A 23,655-nucleotide genomic window follows, 5' to 3' on the forward strand; every position below is an offset into this window, starting at 1 on the left:
ACAAATGACACAAAAAACCATTCAAAATGCACTGAGGCCTGAAGGCAAAGCCAAAAGCCGGCAAAGGCCCCTCCAATTCGGTTTTTATGGCCGCCAGAGTATGCGCCACATGGAGGCGCAGCTGCTGCGCTGCTGCTGCGCTGCTGCCACTTCTTGGAAGCAATCCGAAGCGATACAACGGCAATTACTGGTTGGATTACTCATTGGTGTCGACTCTACAGCTCTCCACTTTCCAGCAGAAGCGACGGCTGTCACATGAGTCATGGAAGCGACTTGGATGGTAGGAACATGGTTTTACCTTCGGAAACACACACCACTCATTGAAAAGAAAGATATTCCATAGATTAGAGAGATATTGCTGTACTCTCTGGGTAAACCTTTTCGGAATATACCCCAAAAACAATCAAAAAGTAGCACTCACCTCTCTTCAATGGTTGTTGGCAGCGGTGTTCTGGCCCTCATCATTCTGAGAAAGTGTTTTCCGTGGGACACCGCACCACCAGTGGATCCGCCGATCGATCCATTCAGGCCGCTGCTCCCCTCCGACAGATAGCCATTGTCGATGTCTTGATAGCGACTGGTGGCCGGAGAGCTGCCAATCCTCAGGGCGTCGCCATCGCTGCAGTAGCCCTGCCCTATATCCGACTCGCAGAAATCCAGATACGACTGAGGCGGATGCGGATGGTGGTGGCCACCGCGGGCTCCACGTGTCGGCAGCGTCACATGGGAGTTGTAGCCCCTCAGGAGGGGTCTCATGGGCAGCACTGAGGCTCCTGCGGAACATCCGCCTGTCTGCTGGGGCTGCTGCTGCTGCTGCTCCTCCTTCGACTCGTAAATGGTGCCCACAATCTTCGAGGGTACCGTGTGGAACTTGTTCGGCGATGCAGTGGGTGTATTCGGGGCAGAGTTGGGCATCGGACGCTGCAGACCTGCCCCTCGATGGGGAGGCGATGACAGGATATGGGGTCCTGCATTGTACTCCAGTTTCCGGGGGGCACTCAGCGCCGTCTTGGGCGGTGGCAGACGACTGCCGCTGCTGCTCGCGTAGATCCCCTGCTGGTGCTGGGGAGTGCTGGGCTCACTGAGGTATCCTCCCATGCCGGGATGTCCTTGTGATATGTGTGAGGGTGGACTGCTATTCGCGTAGTACGGCGGTGGCGCTGGACCCTTAAGGATATGTGGTGTAGTGGTGCTCAGAGGCAGTGGCTGCTGCTGTGATTCCTGCACGGATATGGTGGATATGTTCTGGGTGGTCTGCGTTGCCTGATTGGCCGCTGATATGTCGCTGGTTTCCCGCTTCAGGAGCTCTCCTCCCGCTAGGGCCGGCAGCTTGCTTGTGCCCTTGATCGCCGCAATGGGTTTGGGCAGACTCGTGCCACTCGGACTGTGCAACATCTGCTGCTGCTGCTGCTGGGCTCCGACGCCCTTTAGAGAGCTCTTCGACTCGGACTTGGAGTGCAGCGAGGACTTGGACGATGTTTTCAGTGTATTCTTCTCCACCGTGAGGCCAAGACCGAGGCCTCCTCTGGCCAGGGAGCTCTTGCCCGCCCTGCCCATCGTGGAGCTGCGCGACTCATTCCCGGACTCTTCCTTGTGCAGCGAGCGGGCCGGACTCTTCTCCTTTTTGTCCAGCTTCGACTTTGTCTGCTCCTTCTTCTGTTGTGCCGCCAGCAGCTTCGACTGCTTCGTGTTGTGCTTCTGTTGGGGCTTCTGCGAGGACACACTGATGCTGGGGGGCTTCAGCTGCGACGAGTTGTGGCCATCGTTGAGGCTCAGACTGGAGTCGGAGCGCTCGGAACGCGCCGAGCTAAACCCCGACGAGGAGGAGGTGCGCTTCGACTGTTGCTGCTGGATCTGCGACTTGTTGGCCGCCGCCGCCGCCGCCGCATTCACTGCATTCTGCTGCTTCTCCTTGTTGAAGAGCTTCAGCTTGTCCAGCATCGAGTGCTTCTGGGGAGCTGCCGCAGCCACCGTCGTCTGGGGGCTACTGGGGGAGGGTATTCCGCTTTGGTGGTTGCTCTTGATACTCGGTGGACGTAGGCTGGGGAAAAAGAGAAGAATTACGATTAATTAGAGGAAATCTGGAGCTACTAATCGATTGGCATATATCGATTTTGTATCGAGACAGAACGATTAGTTTCTATAATTCTCGACACAGATGGTAAATATGTATTTGTAGCAAAATACTGCTTTTGGCATATATAATATCGACTTTAGATCGAACAAATATCGAAAAATCGATAAATATTATAAATATAAATAGGTAATTTTTTTTCAGAAATGAAACCTTTCGATATCGTGAACAACGATTTCCTGATGAAATTCGCATAATTTATACATTTTTTATCGATAATATTGATCAATTAACGACGACAAAGGAATAAATCTATAGCGAATGAAGGTAGTAGGATAAAAACCGATAACAATTTAATTTGAATCCCAAATATATCAGTTTTAAATTAGCTCGTAAAAATCAATTTTATGGGGCAAAGCAACCAAATGATTGACTTCTAAAAGTGCAATGACAAATTTCTATCCATCTACACATTTTAGATATCATTTCATGATAAATATCGATACTTTATTCACCGACTGTTCAAATTTCCAAAGATATATAGCCCCAGATAGAACTCCTGTTCCTACCCGTGAGTCCTTACCTGTTGTTATTGCCACTCTTGAGGCTTTGGATTGTATGATTGCTGGTGGGCGGACTGTTTGGACGGCTCGTATTGAAATCACTTCCGCTCTTTCCCAGTCCCGGTATGGCTGAAAAGAACAACAAATGAAGGATAAAGAAACGTGTTTTAAAGAACTGTTAACCCACACACCAGACCACACCACGCCACACCATAGCCCACACGATGGATGGCGCCCACTTATAGTAAATGTCAGGGGAAGGCAGAGAGCGGAGATGGCGGAGACTCCTCTTGGAGTCAACGAAATAAATCAATGCTAAAGGCCAATGCGGACATTAAACTTAATTAATTGCCGTGCGTGAGGCTGATAACAGATTGGGAGGACGGAGGACGGAGACTCTCTCTCTCTCTCTCTGTGCGCCCCCGAGATTTATATCTGCGCCAAGAACCAGCCAAATATCGGTGTATAAATCATTCGAAATGCTCTAAAAATATGACTAACAAAGAAAGGAGAAACCCCTTTTGAGAAATGGGTCAGAAAAGGTAAGTATTTTAAGCTGGAAACTGGTTTTCAGTTCGGGCTTGAACTGGTGCTCTCTTGTGTGCCTCGAAAAAAACGTTTTGGACTAGTTTTCTTACGAATTTAATGAATAATTAGGCAAACACAAATTTGAAATCAATTTGGTTCTATTCTCGAAATTATGAAGTTTCATAAAGTTGAATAACTTTACAGCCTCTCTCTCAATCTACATAATTAATTGAAAAATGCAGTTACCTTAACCACAAATCGCAAGAGATTTCCATACAGAATTCTAAACCCAAAAGTATCCCCCAGAGAGCTTTGATTGCGGGGAGAATGGAGAAAAACGCCCTCCAAATGACACAAAATCTCGGTCAGAACTCCACATGGAAAGGGCTAAGCTTCGTGGAGAGTTGGAGGACAGAGAGAGAGAGCTAAGTGCAGTGCCTGGCGTCCTGGGGTCCAGGGGTCCTGGGGGTTGTTTGCTCTGACTCTGCGGACCTGAAATTTGTTTATTCCCAGCAAACAACAGGAGACTCCCCTGCAGGACTCACGCTTTGAAGGGTGGTTAAGGGCTTAATGGATTTTTTAATAAATTTCCCATACTCCCATAAAGCCATGAACCCCCTGAGGAGGGGGGATGGATGATACTTACATGGCGTATGATTTGGTGTCGGGGGCAGTGGACGCACTTTATCCGGTGGACAGCGACGCTGCACCATAACGGTGGCCGGCAGTGGTATGGCAGTGCCGCCATTGACCTTATAGGCGGGGGCTATTTGTCTGCAAAAAACAGAGATACAATATCTTATTAGCAAAACTGCATAAAGAACTCCAACCACAACAACAATAACAACAATGTAGCATTTAATTTTTTACAGATTTTATAAATATATTTCTTTATGAGGTTTTATGACAGAGCTTGTGGGCGTCCTGTCAACATTAACAGCTTGTCTGAGGGCCTCATTTGCATGGCTCTTGGCCGTAGCCGTGCAAGTATCTGCCAGATACTTTTTTTAAAAATAATTTTACGCTTACTTATAAATTAATGAACTCCGCGCTGGAGCAAGCGGCAAGCAGCAAGCGGCATGCGGCAAGCCCCTTTGTGAGCCGTAAAAAACTTTGCGGCAATAAATATTTTTATGATGCGAAAGCTGAAGTGTGTGCCCATAAATTTGCATATCATTGCGATACAAGATAAAGATACTTGTGTCCGTCTGTCTGTCTGTCGAGCCATAAGCCGAGCCGCGTAGTGGCGGTAGTAGTTCCGGGGGACAATTGTTGATTCGCTGATTGGCGCGTAATTGTCCTTCCAAATGGTAATTCCATCTTTATGTTGGGGACAAAAACTTGACTTTGGATTGGACTTTAAATGCAAATTATACAATTATACGGACTTGTGTCCGTCTGTCTGTCTGTCGAGCCATAAGCCGAGCCGCGTAGTGGCGGTAGTAGTTCCGGGGGACAATTGTTGATTCGCTGATTGGCGCGTAATTGTCCTTCCAAATGGTAATTCCATCTTTATGTTGGGGACAAAAACTTGACTTTGGATTGGACTTTAAATGCAAATTATACAAGTATTTTCATTTACATTTTAAATTCGATTTCAGTTGACAAAGAAAAGAAACAATCCCTCGAATCTCCAGCGGGAAAATACTCATTAAACAATTACCAAATTGGAAAACGGCAAAACTGGCAAAACTTTCTGCAACTAATTTCCTTTTAGATTACTAAATCTCACTTGCAGCACAGATAATTATCTCAACGACTGGCTGCTTCGTCCTTTTTCTTCCACTAAGTCTTTTCCATAGCTTTTCCTTTCAGTTTTCCGCGCAATTAGTCATAAGGCTGATTAAAAAGGCAAATTAAGAGCGAAATAAAAAAGAGAAATAACTTTTAATAAGTCGCGCCCGAACATAAACTTCCAGACGGCGGGGGGGGGGGGGGGGGGGGGCCAGACAAAGCCCTTAGATACAAATGTATATTATGGTTGCCACTGCCACAGCCACTGCCACTGCTGTTGGCCATTAATAAGTCCGTCAAGAGCAGTCGAGGCTGTAGAACGGGTAACAATTGCATTAAATTAATAAAAAACAGAGACATGAAAAAATGAAGAACAAAACTGACAGACAAAATGAAGTTGGAAAGACGCGTCCTGTACTCCTTTGCTCTTTTCTGGAGGAAATTAAATACTCATGTCAGACTTCTCCTGGAGCAGGGCCCATCCTTTACCTTTCCTTAGGGCTTCCTTCAAGAGACATTTGCCCCTCCCGCCATTGCACAGACAAACAACATCACGAAACTTGGTAAAAATTTCAAAATTACTTTCATATTATTTTATTTGCATTTTATTGTTCGCCCAAGACGTCTGCCGGGTTTATTTCGTTCCTGAAAGGATGGATGTCTGTCTGTCTGCGAGAGTCAAAAGATACACAGATATTGAGAGGTAGCTCAGACGTATCTGTGATTTGAAGAGGTGGCACATGTCAGCGAGGTTCGAGTGAAAAGTTTCGGGGTAAGAGATAGGAGATACATTTGTATCTTAAAATCATCATAAGTGTCTTTTTTAAGCCATTTCTTAGGGAATTCAGAGATTCTTAGGAATTATTAAAACTAACTACAAATTAGCAAAATACTAAAAACATTTAAAAATACCAAAAATTATAAAATAGACACTTTCTAAAAAGTAAAAACAAATTAATAGAAAAATAGCAGAGAAAATACTTTAAAAACTTTACTGTACTAAAAATTACACACAAGAAGATGAAAAAATACCATGAAAATACTAGAAATAATACCAGAACCATAAAATACTGGAAAAATACCAATGGAATAAAAATATCTAATAAAAATTATACACATAAAATATAAAAACTAAAGCATACCATGAAAATACTAGACATAATACCAGAACATAGTAGAAAAATATACTAAACAAATACCATTGGGATAAAATTAGCTAACCATTCACCAGATTCATTTTTATCTTTTGTTTGCCACAAACTTCATGAGCAATTCGTTTGTATCTTGTACTTCATGAACGACCTTGAGTCATTTGTTGGCCACAGAGCATCATCTTCGGAGCATTTATATCTTTTACTAGCATTTCCCTTCTTCATTCCGTACTTCTCTGGCAACCCACGGTGTTTGCTATAGCATCCTCTGTGTAACTACTGTTCAGAAATGCATTTGGTATCATTATATTGTATCTTTCCGCTTGCACCTCCCCTACCATGCATCTCCTGTTGTGTCTACATACTCGTATCTTCCTTTTTGCATCTTTCAGGTGTCACATGTCAAAAGAGATGTGCGCTGGGGCGCCTCCACAATCTCTTTATTTAGTTTCCACGCAAATTGAATTTACGTCTTTAGTACGCATTTTTGATTTGTGTAGCTCTGGAGGAGAGGAGCTCCACAGCACCGCACAGATTCACAGAATCAGATGTTGCACACAAAACCAGAAGCAGCATCAGCATCAGCATCAGCCGCAACAGCTGCCAAATGTCTTTGACCTTTTTGCTGGCTGCAGACGACTCCTCATTCAGAGAGGACGTCTGTATGGGGCTCATAATACTCGTACTGGCACTGGTACCGGTGCTCGCACTCGCACTCGTACTCGTGTAGCTGCATTTGTGGATTCTGGCATTGCCTCTTGGTGGCATTCACCTGTGTTTTGGGGTCTGGGTCTGGTCCCTGCCTGGCCCCACGGCCCACGCAGTTTTGTCGCTAAACATTTCCGTGTGACGTTTGAGGGTCGGGGGGAGACTTTGTGGCGATGCCTTTTGTATAAATATATGAAAAACAGTGGGCAAAAAAAGGTACTACCTTCCTTCTCCTCTTGGGAAGGGGACTGTCCATTAGTTTTGCTCTACACTGAGGGAAAATAAGCCATTTCAGATTCCTTTTCCCTCAGTGCTTTTACGAGGCATACAATGTGTCACTTGAGTTGCATTTGTCATGGCAACAGCTTCTAAAAGCCCTGCGAGACTCTCTTCTCCTCCTCGAAGCTCCTCGAAGCCGTTCGTTGCATTCCAAGGGGGCCATGGAGAAGCGTCCACTCACTCCACGGCGGCTCTCTGACCATTTTTGGTCATTTGCCAGAGGTTGCCAGGTTGCCTTTTATGCAGCGGCTTCTTTCGCTTTTATTACAACGTCTGCCTGCCCCTTTTATGGTTAGAAGCTTGCAATCTCCGAAGGGGCCCTTTGGTCGCAGAGATGCTGTCTGAGGGAGAGAGAAACTTTCCCTCAGTTATCTACAGATATATTTTTGCCTTCAAGCCATAGATATATGATGCACTTTGAATACCCATTAAACAATCATTTTCACTTGTATCTTAACCCAGAAAACCTTTTGGGGAAAACCGCTTTTGGCAGTCAAATTTTCATAAATTTGCCACAGCAATTTGGCTGGCTACCGAAGCACCGCTATCCCGAAAACCGCAACCAGCCGTCAGATTCATGCAGTGGAAAAAGCAGCTTTTGCCCCGCTGGCCGCAGCAGAGAAGCCTACAAAAACAATCCACTGTCTTGGGGTCTGACCAGAATTTATGGGAGTTTTGTGTCCAAGACACAACTTGAGGCACCAGTCGGCAGACGACGAGTGTCAGGCACCGCGTCTTATAGGAGTGTTTTGTGCAGTTTCCGTTGAGAGGTTTTGTTGTGGGTAGGTGTTGAATGGCTGGTAATAAGCATAATTATATGCCATTGATATGCTGGCCAAAAGGAGTGGAGTGGAGAATCGAATTAAAGAGCTATTCAGAGACCGCCGAACCAACGAAGAGAACTCTTTGGGATGAGGTAGAGTCCATGTCGTGTGGTGTATGTCCATGACTAAATGGCAAATCCATTAGATATAAGTGACCAGACCAACCGAGGGGCTCTGCTGCATGACACGCCACATATGTAACCTAATGTTTATGTTTCTAATTAAATGAACAACAAAATGGTTAGATTTCTTACAGAGAGTATATCTTTAGATGGAAGACGGAAAAACGTGAGACTTCAGGAAGTTTCCTTTCCAACTCTTTTGCTTTTCTCTTAAAAGCCTTTCCATGTTGAACTTTAAAATCAAATTAAGAATAAGCCTGCGCTCTGCTCTCCGATTAGTTTACCCGCTTCAAGAAATATCTAGAGCTGTGGGGAAAGTATCTCTGGGGAGGTGGAAAGCGCCTGTGCCTTAGACACATCATCATCGTAAATACTAGAGCTTTGTTCATTACTAAAAGCCATGTCACAATGTCTTTTGACACTAGAAATGTGTGTGTGAAATGCGATATGCAACGTGAGGAACGTGAACGTGTTCATTCTCAAGAGAGTCGTGTAACCCCTCCCATTCTCCAGAGAGAGAGAGAGAGAGTGGGGAGTGATGCACTATGGATAGCCATATCCATGGCATAAGCCACGGCGGGTATTGTGTGTTTTTCTTGTCTTCATTTTCAAGTGCAGACATAAAGTCACGATTTTCAGTTATTAGACGAAGCGAAAAGTTCTTCGAAGAGACAGACGCATTTTCTCAGCTTTCAGTTGCAGCTGCAGCTGTGCAGCATCTGCTCTGCTGCTGTGTTTCTGCCACAAGAAACAATTAATAGCGTCTGCTAGAGCCCTTCAACCTTCCTCTCTATCGCTCTCTCTCTCTCTCTCTCTCTCTCTATCTATCTGGGGGGCAGATGGAAACCCGCTCCAACCTCTAGAGGGAGGGAGGCAATCGCCCCATTCCACCTGGTAATAAACACACGTGCGTCGGAGGGGACTGGACTCAAAGATGTTGTTGCTTGCTAATGGCTGCTGCCTGCCACCTTTTGTTGACTGGTGCGGCGGGACGATGCGGTTGACATCTTTAAATATGCAGCAGCAGGTTGTGCCACAGTCCATGTTGCAAACAAGCCGCAAACAGCAGTAGCAGTAGCAGTAGCAGCCGCAAATGGAGAGTGGCCCCAAACAAACAAACAAGAAGCTACATCATCAAGTGGTGGCAAAAGCTAAAGGGACTCTGAAGGCCCAGCAGAGAAGGCTCGGCTCTCCTCCAACACTTGCCACAAAACTCAAGTAGCAGCTTCCACTTCCACTCTTTCTGTGTGTGTTTCGCACATAGCCTCCATATAAGTACAAGGAGTAGAGTATCATTAGGGGATGGGCTAGAAATTACACCTTTTTTAAGGGGCGGTTTGTGACACACTCGCTTTATGAGAGTAGACGACTTCTTTCAAAACCCAGAATCAATGGATTACCGCATGAAATGTACTCGTTTGTTGGTTTATCTTTAAAAATTAAATAGCTTCTAGAAAACAGCTGCGAATTTCTAGAGCGGAAGATGGTTTTGGAAGAGTAGAAGCTACTTTTAGAGGTAGAATTGATGAGGAACATCTCATAGAGGATTATTCCAAGAAGAATATTAATACGGATTATAAGAATTTTTTTGTATATAAAAAAAATGAATCTTCAGAATACAGTCTCTAAATACCTTTAAAAATATTATTTGTAGGAATAAATATATTCAGAATAAATATATATTGAGAAACCTTTTAGAAATATATTTTAAATTATAATTTCATAAGGAATAAGAATCTATCACTAAAATATACTAATAAATGATTTATCCCATTTAAAAAAAAACAAAGCCCATAAATTACTACAGACATTTAAAATAGGGGATAAGTCTTCAAGTTCTTTATAGAGTCATTAAATATAAAACATAATTTGCAGTTTCTTCTGTCGTTTACGATTTCATCTCTTCTGGGTTATTTTTAGAAAATTCTGCCAGATAAATGGAAATACGTATTTACGATTACATTTCTAGTCAAAGATCATTCACAGTTCTGTTGACACTAAATCTTTTGGATTTGGAAGCGATTTAAGTTCTGTTTTTCGTTAGTTAATCTCCTCTTTCAATGAAGATCTCCATTCAGTCTCTAAGTTCACTTCCTAGTCATCTAGAGTTAGTTTCCAAATTGTTTCCTTGCATCACAGATATAGTATCTGCCTCTGTAATCATTTTTCACACCCAAAAACCAAATTCCAAATGCAGCTGACAACATTCTGTGTTGTTTATTTGGGGTTTTCCATGCGTGTGTGTTTCCAGGGGGTTGTTCCTAGGGAGTTTTCGAAGGGTGGTCCTGTGCCCTGTGCCTTCCGATAAGTAGCACCAGACGGGATGCCCAAACATTTGGTTTTGGATTCCGCTCCTTTTCAATTATGCAACTTTTCGGCAAATGTTTTATTTATTGACTCTGGACGAAGGGAGAACCAGAAAGGGAGAGAGAGTGAGAGAGAGCGAGTAAGTGTCACACCATTTCAATCATAAATGAAAGGTTTTTCGATATGGTGGTTGGTTTTTGGGCGTCATTTTCCAGGGGGTGTTGCTATCATAAATGCACTTTGATATATTTCTGAATAATATTTCCAACGATCACTGATGATTATGTAATGTGAGGCAAAAGATAGGGCAACAAACTCGAGGGCTCCAGGAATATTTATATATGTAGAAGCCATTTCGTCTGGCTGGCAGCCAAGATTTTCATTGAAGTTCTGGTTCCGCGAGAGACAGTTCAGTTGCGTGTTGCATCGTATTCTGGTGTTTCTTTCGGCACCTCCAGACATGGAATAACATTAAACCACACAAGAAATATTTAAAGACAAACCACAAACAAAGATATAGAGCAAACATTAATTATGAATCGTTCCTTCACTCTGAGAAGTAGAAGAAAAGCTGGGAAAATTTGCACTTGCCGGCATACATCTTTGAGAAGAAACCACAAAATGTCATTTCCATTAGCCTCACAGACGCCCCGGAAAAAGGAAAAACACTACATTTATGGAGTGGGAAAGCTCTGAATCCATTCTATAAATATCTGGGAAATTATCGTAAATTTTGTGGAAGTTTGTTTTCTGTTTTTTTTTTCTGATTCATGGTAGGAGTGCTCTCCTGATTTATTGTGCTGACATTCGGCTTAATTCAAATGCTTTTCGTACGCATAATGATACTCATTAGTGCGGCCCCAAAGCAAATGACATTTTCTTTGGAAAATCTATGGTATGATTTAAAAATACCGAAAACGTTTTACCTTCTGACATCCGGAGAGTTGGGTAGACTTCGACATTTGCGTGAACTCTTGCCCCCACCATGCGATCCCGATGATGAGGACGATGTATTGCCCATTTTTCTTTTTTTTTTTTTGTTGTTAATTTATTGAGTTTAAAAACTAAGTTGATTTTGGCATTTAGATGCTGCTTTGGCACTGATTTAGCTGTGGTTTTCAGTTGTTTTTTCTTACATTATGTTTTTTTTGAGGTTTATTTTCGCTTGGAAATTTTTATTGGAAGATTTGTGTGGTGTTTTTATTTTTTGAGTTGTTTGTTGCGTTTAAGACTTATACAAAAATATTTGTTGATAGTTTTTAATCTTTTCAGGGAAGAAAAATTATTTTAAGAGATGGAACGTTTAGTAAATAATTATAAATATTTGTCGCGTTTTATAAACATTCTTTTGATAGGTTAAATTTATTCGAATATTTTTGGTAACTTTAAATATTTTGTCATCGAGTAAATAGTATTCAAAAAATATTTTAAAGGTATTGGAATTTGTATGTTTTTATGGTAATGTTGCATAATTAATGGCTTCTTAGGACCGTTTTTCCTTTACTCTAATCAAATTTATAGATTTATATAAAATTCTACGGCTTTACCAATGGTTTTTCAACAATATCCCTTCTAAAACATTCCGCAAAATCAAATCATTGCCTGCCTGAAAGCTAATAGTACCCCCAACTCATTTAGGGACACGCTCTCGTCCGATTCTTCGTTCCATTCACTCTCCATTATTCCAATTTAATCAGATAAACATTCCATTTTCACACTAATTATGACTAAGTCGACCCCCGAGCGTACTATTTACTTTGTGTAATTAGTTTGCAATTAAGTTTTTGGGGGAGAAAAATGCCCAAACCAGAGGCAAAAATGGACTCAAATCAAACAAATGTCTGGTGGCAACGCCCTCGACCCGAAAAAAAATATGGAGTAATTCATTTTGGGATGTCCAAAAACGGCAACGAAATGTTTGCACAGCACTTTGATCTTAACCCAAATGTACAACTGGGGTTGAAACGAGAACTTAATGCAATTAAGTGAACATATTTGCAACTTCCGTGCAAACCAGGGGAACGGAAGACCAGACGTTCCGGCATTTGTTTTTGATGTATGACTGCTGCTGCCGATGCGGCTAATCGAGGGATAGAAACCCCAAAAAAAGCATCTAAGGGGTGTACACCAGCTTGAAGATTCCGCCCAGAATTTTTGCTCTTTTTTTCGAAACAAAGCTTGACATGAAAATCAATAACTTCAATTACACGAATGGAAAATGGAGAAAAAGCCCACCGAAATACAAAGGAAATATTGCGTGTAAATAATACGCACGTGTGCGTGACACGTGATTGGGCTGCCGTCCTGCCGTCCTGCCGTCCCACTGAAAGGGGGATATTCCTTGCTTTTTCGGAATTTTTCAAGTGCCTGCTAAATGCTCTAAAAGTGGTCATATTTTTTCGTAAAGCTACGTTAAGGGTGCGAACTTCAAGCTTAATCAATTTGTCGTAAAATGTAATGGGAACACAGGGCTGGGATTCGATACGATAAATGTAACGAGGGATTCGACACGTGCACAGGGGATTGTCAGTTCGTTTCTTCCACGTTTTGACTTATGGGTAAATTTATGTGATTTATTGAAAGTTTGCCACAGTTGCATAATCAAACTGTCACAGCAACAATTACGACAATCAACAGACGATAGAAACCAAGACTCCCAGACCACAGACTCTCTGCTCTGCCTCGGATCTAGACTCTGCCCATAGGCAAAAACCACTCAACTGTCGTTGTCGCCTCTCGTCTGTCGACTGCATAATTTTCATAAATTGTTGCAAATTGTTGTTGCTTGTTTGTTGTTTGTCACTCAAGTCTCGACTTGTATGGCTCTTTGGGGCATGAAGTGCCTGACAGGCGTAGCTGGAACCAAAGGAGAGAATGTGGAACAGGAAGCGAAACGGGTATCAATACAAATCTATGCACATTGTGCAGGGCTCTGGCTCTCGGGATAAATGGTATAAATTTGTTGAATGAACACTTAAGAACGGTTAGGCTTTTCACACAAGATGACGTGGGCAATATAGACGAAATAAAATGTGGCATGGTCATTATTGCTCTTAAATACTCTCCTTAAATAAGATTAAAGAAACGGTTAAATTCAACCGCTGCGCATTGAGAGAAGGTATATTTCTGTGAGGTGCGACATTGCTAGAGATCGCTCTTGTGACAGCTGCCCAGCTGCGTTGGCTGCCGAACACAAGGAGAGCCAGAGAGAGGGAGCTCGGGAGAGCTCCTCACCCCCACATGGTAACCACTTGTCAGTGAAGATGCGCTCTGCTCTTGAAATAAAGTTCAGACCGATTAAGAAGAGAAAGAGAGGGTGTGAGGAAAACAAAAACCGAAAGCAGGCTTCGGCTATGGACACCTTTGTATGCCCTAGTGTCGGGTGTAGGGTATCGGTATATTACTATGCCAATTTCCTGAAGATTAAGCACTTAAACATACTCTCAAACAAACTGTAATCGTCTCGAATTCCCTAGTTACTTCAAATGCTCTTCAGAAACGAATCACAAGCCACTTCATAGCCTCAACCACCCTCGGAAACCATCGTTGACGCAAACTCTTTATTACATTGCCCATCAAATAATTTCCAATACTGTGACCAATCATCCCATTCCTCCTGCCATTCTCTATACATCCTATAACTAATCGTTCGATTCAGGGAATATCACGTACACAACTTGGAAGCGGTAACTTTTTTGACACACTTAAAATGCCGACGGCCCTGCAGTTGAGGAAACTTTTGAGTGGAAGGACAAGCTGATATTCTTATCAGAGCATTGCACTTTTTGCACACTGCATAAAAAGTGGCCAGAAGGCCGGGGGGTTAGGAGAGAAGTTTACTCAGGTCTTATCTATGCCGCCACATACTCGAGGGGAGGTGGAGGAGGCCCAAGGAGGCGCTCGAAGGAATTATTAAAATCGGTTTTTGAAAATGCATTTTCCATAGCCAAAGGGACAGAGCGATAGAGTGGAAATTGACGTTTAGTCACGTACAATCTTGCCTCCAAGTTGGCCAAGGGAAAATTATTTTAATATGCAGCAAAGAAGTGGCAAAAAGTTAAAGTTACACACACTCATGTATCTGATATTGCACTGAGAAAAATAAATATTCTAAAATGAAATTATACTCTTTAGATGCCTGATTCTAGGAAGAGTTTTTCTCTGAGTGTACAATCTGCTAACCATATAATAATAGCCATAGGAATTGTTCTCGTCACGAAACAGAAGTTTCTAATAGCCTAAGAGGGGGATAAATAACAAAGGGCCTGTGTCTAGGGGGGTTTTCTAAGGTTGTCAGAATGCAATTTTGAAAGGAAGTTCACACAGCAAATTAATGGGATACGGGGTCCAAGAGGTGCTATATACACTCCCCAAAAAATTCTTTCTTCTTTGTTCCTGATCCCTGACCAGAACCTTGTAACTCATTTGGATTTGTTGGCATTGTCTTGGGCTATTCGTCGTCTCGGTCTCGGTCCATAAATCTAACAATGCAAACGTTCAATCACTCGCTGGAACTGTGGAACTCCCTCCCTATCACCAAACTCTAGAGTGTGGCGCTTCAAAGCGCACATGCAATGCATATCAAAAACCCCAACTTCGTCTTTGGCTTTAACAAATAAATTCTGATGAGATTTATGGCAAAAAAAAAAACTGACACGAGTCCCAGTACCTCCCCCAAGTCCTCGCCTCAATCCCCATCTTGAAACCGACGTAAAAAAGTACTTCCATCTAAATATAAACAAAAGGCTGAGCTGAGCCGTATAGACAACGGAGGCCATAAGCAGCACCAGAGAGAGAACAGAGGAGGGAAACAAATTCAAAACGTGCAAATGCACGTGCTGCTCCAAATTTTTTGTTAAAAATCCCCCCACATGCAAGAAGGGGAACCCATAAGGAGGAGCGGGTGGATTTCTGTATAGTGGAAACAGCGCGGACAGATGAGGGGATTGCCTTTCGCGCTCCAGCGAGCAGTGGGGACCCAAACGAAAATAGACAAGTTTATGGAGCAGAAATCAAGTTGAAAAGAGTCTTTTAGCTTCCGCTTAAATATACAAAGTGGAAAAACAAAGGAAAAAGAGACAAATAAGAGTGGGGTCAGGTGTGAGGACTGGAAGATACCCTCTAGAATGAATGTGTTTCTTGGACACACACTTTTGTATAAATTCAATTTTAATTGTATTTAAATATTTTTGTTTGTTTTCTTACTGTATCCACTTACGGCACTCGGCAAACTCACTTATTAACAATATTAGACAAAGCTTTAATCTGCTTTAAACCCATTTATGCTCGAAATGTGCGAAAACTAGACTTTGATATTGATAATTGAACGACAAAACTGATCTTCAATCTTATGACATGACAGAGAGTGGGAGAAAAAACGCGTGATGCATCATCTACGATCTCTGGCCTGTTTAAATAAGGTGCGAAATTGCAAGAGATCGATCACCTTCATATGGTAACTTGCCAAAGATATAGTTCGGGAAAGCAAAGGTAAGTAGGAGAGGGCAAACGCATGCTTCGGCTATGGAGACTATTGCATTCCCTTGTGTAGGGTATTCTTGGTATATTTTCTTTCAAACAACCAACACTTCTCATAAACCAATCTACCCTCCATCCCCACGACTAGAAGGTACCTATCCTAAAGGAAAACCCAAAGACAAAAGTATTTTTCTTCTCTTTTATATGTATGTCAGAGCAAATCAACAATTTGTCACGCCGTTTTGCATTGAATGAAGGAAGGTGGAGCAGCAGCAGCAGCAGCAGAAGTGGGGAGATGGAGATGGTGGCAGCTAAGGAGGGCAAATGCCTAGGTAGGTTGCCACGATTTAAATGTTTTTCTCGCAGTTTAGCTTTTATTTTTTTTGGGTAACTCAAAGTGACATTTGTTTTTCCCGAGCGTTTAACCCCTTTTCCGAGTCTGTTGCCAGTCAACCAATTAATTGCTGGAAAGGCAAAAGGGACGCCGCCAACCCGAAAGATCAATGGAAGAGGTGCGGCCTACATCTTGCATATAAATCAGATATATACTCGTACAATATTTCATAATCGTTCGTGTCTTTTGAAGTTTTCAATTGACATTTCCGTGAGCTCTGTCTGGGTGGGGGATCTCGATCGCTAACCAATTGACAAGGCGACAAGAAACGCATCAAGATAATCAATATTTTCAATATACCATAAGTATTTCTTAATAAAAATGACGGGAAACCATCTGCCTGGGTGGTCTCTCTCGAACAATACTATATGGTCTGGTATGGGGCATGCAACGTTGCCCAACTTCATGTCTATATACAGAGTTTTGCAAAAAAAATTGTTGTCAAGCAATTTGCATAAAATTAGAATGGAAAAAAGACATTGCAAATGATGGATTGTATACAAATACTCGTAATGGTAATGTAAATTGAGTTAGGGTATGCGATGCTTTGGTAGTTAACTTTTTATGGACTTTTGTTAGCCATAAATCATAAATAATTGCATTGAAAGTTGGAGCTTGTATGGTTTTACAGAGTTCGAAAGTTAGGAGTTTGTTGAACTAAGTTTACACGGAATTATCCATATTTTGGGCCAAAAATAAATTAAAGTTTATTTTAATCTTCTTTTCTAAAAAAAACTCTCAAAACTATTTCATAATTCGTTTGTCGAATTCCAATGCCATATAATTGTCATATTCCCTAATTGTCATGCTTAACCTCTATGAATTTCATGGCATTTGTGTATATTACCCTACGATTCCAACCCCCTTTGGCCATTAGCATTATCATAATTAAATCATTAGGGGAACGCGGCCATCAACTCCATCAACTAATAATAAATATTGCTTCCTCCGTCTGTCTGCTACCTCAGAGATTATTCATTCCTCCCTCAGAGAGATCATTCACACGCTTGAGGCACACAGAGGGCCCCTATCATTACTCAATGCTGTGGGAGGGAGTACCCTCCAAAGGAGTACACGTACCGTACCTCCCTCCGCAATTGATTTTACATTATGGTGTGGCTGGCACACACCCCTTCCCTAGGTCTCGTCTCGGCTTCTGTTTGATAATTTGACAGCTTGCTTTCTGATATCTCAGATTTCCAGTGTGTGACTGCGAAGGGGCTTTTGGATTCGATTTTGATTTAGAGTTCGATTCGAGTGGTGGGTTCAATGCTCCCTTTACGAGTAGAGTAGAACAGGATTTTGACAGCGCCTGTTACCCGCTTGTCAGTTTGTCAGATGTCAATGGCAGAGCTTGAGGAGGAAAATTGAAAGAGAGTCCCCAAGTCAGACTCCTTCCGAGAATGTTCTTTGGGGAATGTGTTTGCTCAACTTGTGGCTCAACCATAATTAGCTTCAGTGCCTGCTGCTACTGCTGCTGCTTGAAGGAAGCATAATCCTTTTGGTCTCAGCTGCCACTTGAATAAAATTAAATTAGGGAATGGAAGCGAATCAAGCGAATGCGCTTGAAGAAGCTCTGAAGCGAGCGCCCCAAACCGATTCGTAGCGGTGACTAATTGAAGACACGCGCCTCGAAAAAAGACACACATAAAAACCGGTTGAGAACCAGCCTTCTGCAGCATCTGTGATCCCAGCACCGATGACAATGAAGATTAGCACCCCGTCCGTCTCTCTGGATCTGGATTGGATGTCTATCCATTGTCTGCCACTAATTACCTACCGTTTGACGGGGGGCACACTCTGGCAGCAAACTCTGTTGCAAACTCTCATTTTCTTTAAATTGTTAGAACTTTCGAGTCAGTCATTCGGAAAGGTGGTAAATGGGGGTGGAATCGGGCAGAGGAAGTGGCTGATACGGATAGGAAGGCTTGAGATATGATAGTCTGTGAAATTTCTATGGATTTTTATCGGTTCGTTCAACTTTGACCACAAAATTAGGATGGTTTTTGGGATGAATGATTTCGCTTAGAGATTGGAGAGATGTCTACGAGATGGCTAGTGGGGAAAATAAAGGAGAAAATTGATAGAAATCCAAGGGATTATTGTATAAATATTTTTTAGAAAAATCATAGAAGAGTCTGAAATCTATCTTTTATGATCATCATATGATATACTTTAACATAGGCCTTTGTATGACCAAAATATCAAAATTAAAGCATACAATTTCATCATAAGACATCTCTAAAAACTACGACTCATCCAGAGTTTCCAGAAATCGCATACAAATAAATTAAAATCCATCATAATTCATCCACACATTTTCTTTAGGATTCTCTCCTGATCCAAAAATCACGTGAAGCACCTTAAAAACCGGTTTAATTGCATGCAAAAATTCTAAATAATTAAATCTTCATAAATTAATCATGCACATCCCACATTCACCCACCACACTTTCACTAACCACAAAAATTAAGGAAATTCTCATTTCAAACAATGTAGAACTCAACTTTCAGGCAACTTTTTTTTCATTTCAGAAAAACTTTGGGTCCCCAAACGCCGCCATGAATGCAGTTTTTTTATGGTGGGGAGAGATACGATACTATAAATAACGCACGACTTTTATCTCTAGGATGGTGGTCCAGGGAGAATACATTGTCTGGTTTTTGGCCACAGTTTTGGGCCCTGGAGCCTGTCTGCTTTTAAGCCTTTTTAATTTGTGTGCAATGCGATAAGGCGTTAATTATACCCAGAGATGGTGAGTACGGTGCTGATGATTATAATCAGACAAAGCTATTAAGTATGCAACAGATTGGGGCACATCATGAGAACAAACTTTTTATACGAGTATATGCGTTATTCGCAGTAAATTCTTCAAAAATATCCGCTACCACTTGACACATTCACATTATTTTTTGGCACTTTTTTCTGATTATTTCCCGTTAATCAAATTCTTCAATCAAGATTTTTCATGAAACCAACTTTTCCTTGATAATTTCTCATTAATCAATCTTTTTGGGGATATTTCCCTCGTTAATCAATATTTTTCACACGCTTTTTAGCTTTGCCGCCATTTATTTACGCGTGTTTTACGTATTTCCCGATGAAAACAAACAAACAAGCAAAAATCCACAACCAAACGCGCGCGCGACGCTGTTGACGCTGCAAAAGCCGTTGAAAAACTGTGGGACTTATCGATAAAATATACCGTCCGACCGTCAGAAATATACCGAAACATGCCGTCTCGTTTAAAAAATATACCGTAAATATACTGACGACTTCAACTTCTAATTTATTTATTCCTTGCTTTTGATCTTCCGTCGAATATTCCCAGCTGTATAGAACATTTAGCCATAGCAAGGTTTAAACAAAAAAGGTCAACAAAAAAACAGTGGCAACGTAAGTGAGTATGGAATGTCATGTCAACCGGAGTTTGGGCACAGGTATACCCTATTTCGTTATAAATGAAGAATCTGTTTTCCCAAGCTGTTTTAAAACGTAATTAATATAGAAATTATCTCAGATTGTTATGTTTTAGACATATTGTTGCATATGATTAGGGTCTTTTGAATATATCTCGACCCCGATACCCATACTTTGTTTCTGTAAGAAGACCACAACCTTCAAAATATCGTTGAAATATCTTTTCAACAGAAACTGACTAGTTTTGGCCTTATTGGTGCATTAGATGACAAACATTTTCTTAACTCCAGAGCATCCATTTCCACAGGGTATTCAAAATGTTGCTGAATCCGCACCATGTTGAGGAACAATGCTGCTCGATTTCACGGCACATGCGTCTAGCCCATACAAAGTGAATGTTGCCAGCAAACGTAAGTGAGTATGGAATTTAGGGACATTGTTGAGCTGAAAAAGGACATTGTGGCAAGGGAAAAAACCTCCACAAAAGAGGATCTCCCATCACAAAATAGAGAAAAAAATCCCAACAAAAGAGAGCAAGAGGGACCTAACGGCCCTTAATTTGGCGGCCAAAAATCCAAATTCAAATTTCAAAATTTAAAATCAAATTAAGTTAGACCGCAAACCTCTTTTCTCTTCTATTGCTGCCTCCTGCATTTGTCTGGTCTAAAAATACTTGGCTAGCCTGGCTCTTGGGGCCGAGTTGGCGGGCGCTCTGGATCTCTGAAGTTCAATGCACATGTCGCCCGGCTCCCCCCTACTCGGGGGGACCAACTCAACAGAAAAAACGACCAATTAACGTCGGGGGCCAAAGTTATGGCTGCCTGGCCCCGCAAACAAATCGCAGGGCAATTTAACAAAGTAAGCAATTATCACAAATACATAGTTTCGTGCCACATAAAATGTCGCAAAGTAGAGAAAAGAAAAGATACGAGCAGGGGATCAAAGTAGTTGAGTAAAATTGTTTAATCATTGAGCTTAATTTCAATTGGGGGAAACTCGTTTTGACACTAAGCCGATCAGGCACACTCCGAGAGACTCCAACTCTGGCTCCGACTTATTCAATGTAGTTTAAGACGTAGTTTCGTGTTGGTTTTTATATTCTCTCCTCTGGCGAGGGTATGCATGTTATGGTTTGATGTTTGCTGAGCACAAAAGAAGGCTCAAATTATCTACTAACTGGAAACAGATACATATGTATATATGGAAAGGAAGAGTACAGTCAATATAGCATATCTTATTTGTATGTTGTGTTCACAACAATTCTAGTCGGTTTCATCCATGCATATGCATGTGTCACGCGTCATGCAGGAGCGCACCTCGGCTATTCTGCGTTTCTACTTGGATCGAAACGTAAGTTAACGAAATATAAAGCTCCAATCTGTATCAATAGACACATTCATTTACCGAAATTTCTCACGTAAGGGTATACAGTTGTCTCCGTGCCAAAAGGCTTTCTTTTTCGCTCGTTTTTCCATTATTGAACCTGAAGTTTATTGCCAATGCACGGGCCGGCACCCAATGTTGTGCAGCGTGTCGAAAGATGATTGCAATTACCAGCATGTGCGATGTATCGCCCCGAATTCATTCGAAATTGCCAAAATGATTGAATGGCCGAAACGAGTTGCGGATTGAAAGTGTTGGCATTAGAGCAGGGCAGGGGCGGGGGCCATAATTGAAGTTTTGGGTGTGTTTCGGATTGTGGATTTTCTTTTCTAGTGGGCGGCAATGAAAGTTGCCACTCGCGCGATTAAGCGGGAAAAAAGCGCAGAGTCCGGGGGAACTATCCACAAACAACTTTTACAAATGAAATGAAAATTATGGGTAAGATATTGTTTTTTCCGATTGCAATTAGTGTTCGTGTTAATGTCACGACTATAAAGATTGGTTTTTTGTGGAGCTAAGACTGTGATTGAGTGGCTTTTTAGCATATTAATGTTAATTAATTGTATTATTCGAGATTAAATCAAAGTTGAAAGATGAATTGCGGTAAAAGAAGGTGATAGATTATTTTCAGAGATTAGGGGAATGGGGAATTGGCCTGTCTAATGGAATATCTCTATCATTTGGGCTTTAAAGTGTGCCATTTTTAATATTTGATTGTTCTTCATATCTAAGAATTTTGTCAATAGCAAAGTAATCAGTTCTCTTAGGTATGGAATATTTAAACAACTGATGTTTTCCCTTTCACTAGCTTTTATTTAACAAAATATCAAAACAAAAACTTCTAGTACCCTCCACAAACACTTTCTAAAACCATCTACCACTTTCACCCCCCAAAAAAGTGGTTAAAACTACAATCACTTAAAAGCGAAAAGAATAAACAACCTGCCTGCACTCCTGCCCGAAAAGTAAAAAGTAAAACTATATCCAATAAATCTTTGTTTAGACAAATCCAAAGACCATGAAAAGGCTTTCGCTCGAGTTGCCACACAAAACATACGGATATGCGGGCTGCCAGATGGGAGCTCCAGACTGAATGTTCCACCCAGCGATGTGGCGCCCCATACTAATGCCATTAAGCCCCCCCTGATGTTGCAAAAACACTAAGCATGCATTTTATTGCCTTTCGTGTTCGTATCGTACTACTCTTTCAGGCGGGGGAGTTTTCGTTTAGAGAGGAAGTCCAGTACCCTGTCCTGCTCCAGTCCTGCTCCTCTTTCGGTGGCGATTCCTACTCCTCCTTTGAGTGCGCGGGAGTCGCTCTGGCACTTTATCATTTCAATGGCAAAAAACGGCGGACATTGCAATGTTTACTTTTCATTTTATATATCCCCTAGGATCGCCTAGACCCTGTCCACCCACAGGACCAGTGTCCTATCCCCAGCTGCCATGAGAAATGTTCACTTTCCCGTCGTCTATTCAATTGTTCAACGGTTTGTCTATGCAAATATTTTTATTTGCCTGCTGGTTATTGTTGTCCAGCGTGGAAAAACCACATAAAAAAGGACATTAGGGCAAAGGACAGTCAAGTGTTTGGAGCACGAAAATACCCAGTAGGTACGGGCGTCGAAGAGCTTGGGAAATAAATACACTCTTAAGGAAATATTTGCTAGTGTATTTATTCAGATTTTCCTTTCAAAATGTTCCTTAACGAAGGAAGGAAGATTTAATTGAGATTATATTAAAATATCTGCAAGATATTACCTTTAAAAACACTAAGAACTAAAAACACCATCTAAGAAATTATTGGAACGTTTTTGTCGAGGCACATTTAAATATCTCTTTGAAAGTCAAAAGAACTTAGAATTATATCTTCTTTTATAGTCCATCATCATATGCATCATTCCTTGCTTCCCTATGGCCTCATCTAGTCTTAAAATCCTCCCTAAAACTACAGGGTATCCCTAAAAAAATAAAGCTAACATTGCTGACATGGCAGCAACGTTTTCGTTTTCCTCTGCTGGTTTGAAGGAGACTCTGACTGACTGACTGGCTGACTGCGTGACTGATGGATGGATCTGGTTTTGGGAGAATATTTTGCACATGTTGCCACTTTCCGTTTTACGGTTTGGTTCCGTTTATTAGCCAGCTTCCAGAATTTATAGAGGGCTTCATCAGCATCACCCGACGTTAATCAAGTACTTCAAATAGTTAATGTTTTCCCAAGGGAGTTAATTACCCGAAGTATTTAGCATATAATTATGGGCTTCACCTGTTTTTCATCTGTCTCTCATTTGCGGTTCCAAGGGGGGTTCTCTGCTCGGCCAGACGGGGGATGGCCAAAAGAGTCCCCCGAGGGCAAGACAAACTTCATGGCCCGCCCACTGCTGGCAATTCAATTTTCCTTTACGGCCAAACAACAGCAACAACAACAGCGAGAGGAGGGAAAACTGTTGCTGGATGGGGGAGGGGAAAACTGTTGGAAAAAGTAATCATCGTTGCAATTGTTTCACATTTTTCACATTGCGAGGCAGACAGAGAGGGGCAGCAGTGGAGGCAGCATGAATGCCTGCTTTGATGATGACGATTGTGGGGAAAGGGCATCCTGGGGGTTCCCCCACTCACTCATCCATCGAATGCCTGTAGACGACATTTTTCTGCTCCCCAATTTTCTTTTCTTATGACTAATGGCT

The 23,655-nt window shown here is 41.9% G+C and overlaps 1 protein-coding gene across 5 annotated transcripts in view; it reads right to left on the minus strand.

Moving 5' to 3' along the window:
• LOC6596472 (protein sickie) overlaps positions 1–23,655 on the minus strand; it is a 215,444-nt gene that overhangs the window by 63,429 nt on the left and 128,360 nt on the right. For 4 of the 5 annotated variants that reach the window (XM_026987762.1, XM_026987758.1, XM_026987761.1 and 1 more), the window contains exons 4-6: positions 3,812–3,939; positions 2,658–2,766; positions 422–2,041 (exon numbers count right to left, since the gene is read on the minus strand). In XM_026987762.1, coding sequence (XP_026843563.1) covers positions 422–2,041; positions 2,658–2,766; positions 3,812–3,939 — 1,857 coding nt within the window. Of the gene's footprint in view, positions 1–421; positions 2,042–2,657; positions 2,767–3,811; positions 3,940–11,216; positions 11,312–23,655 lie in introns of those variants that run through there. The other variant, XM_002021731.2, reaches the window with a different exon arrangement.

Source organism: Drosophila persimilis, unplaced genomic scaffold, assembly GCF_003286085.1.
Source record: "Drosophila persimilis strain 14011-0111.01,24,50 unplaced genomic scaffold, DperRS2 tig00000124-arrow-pilon, whole genome shotgun sequence".
Lineage (NCBI taxonomy): Eukaryota > Metazoa > Arthropoda > Insecta > Diptera > Drosophilidae > Drosophila > Drosophila persimilis.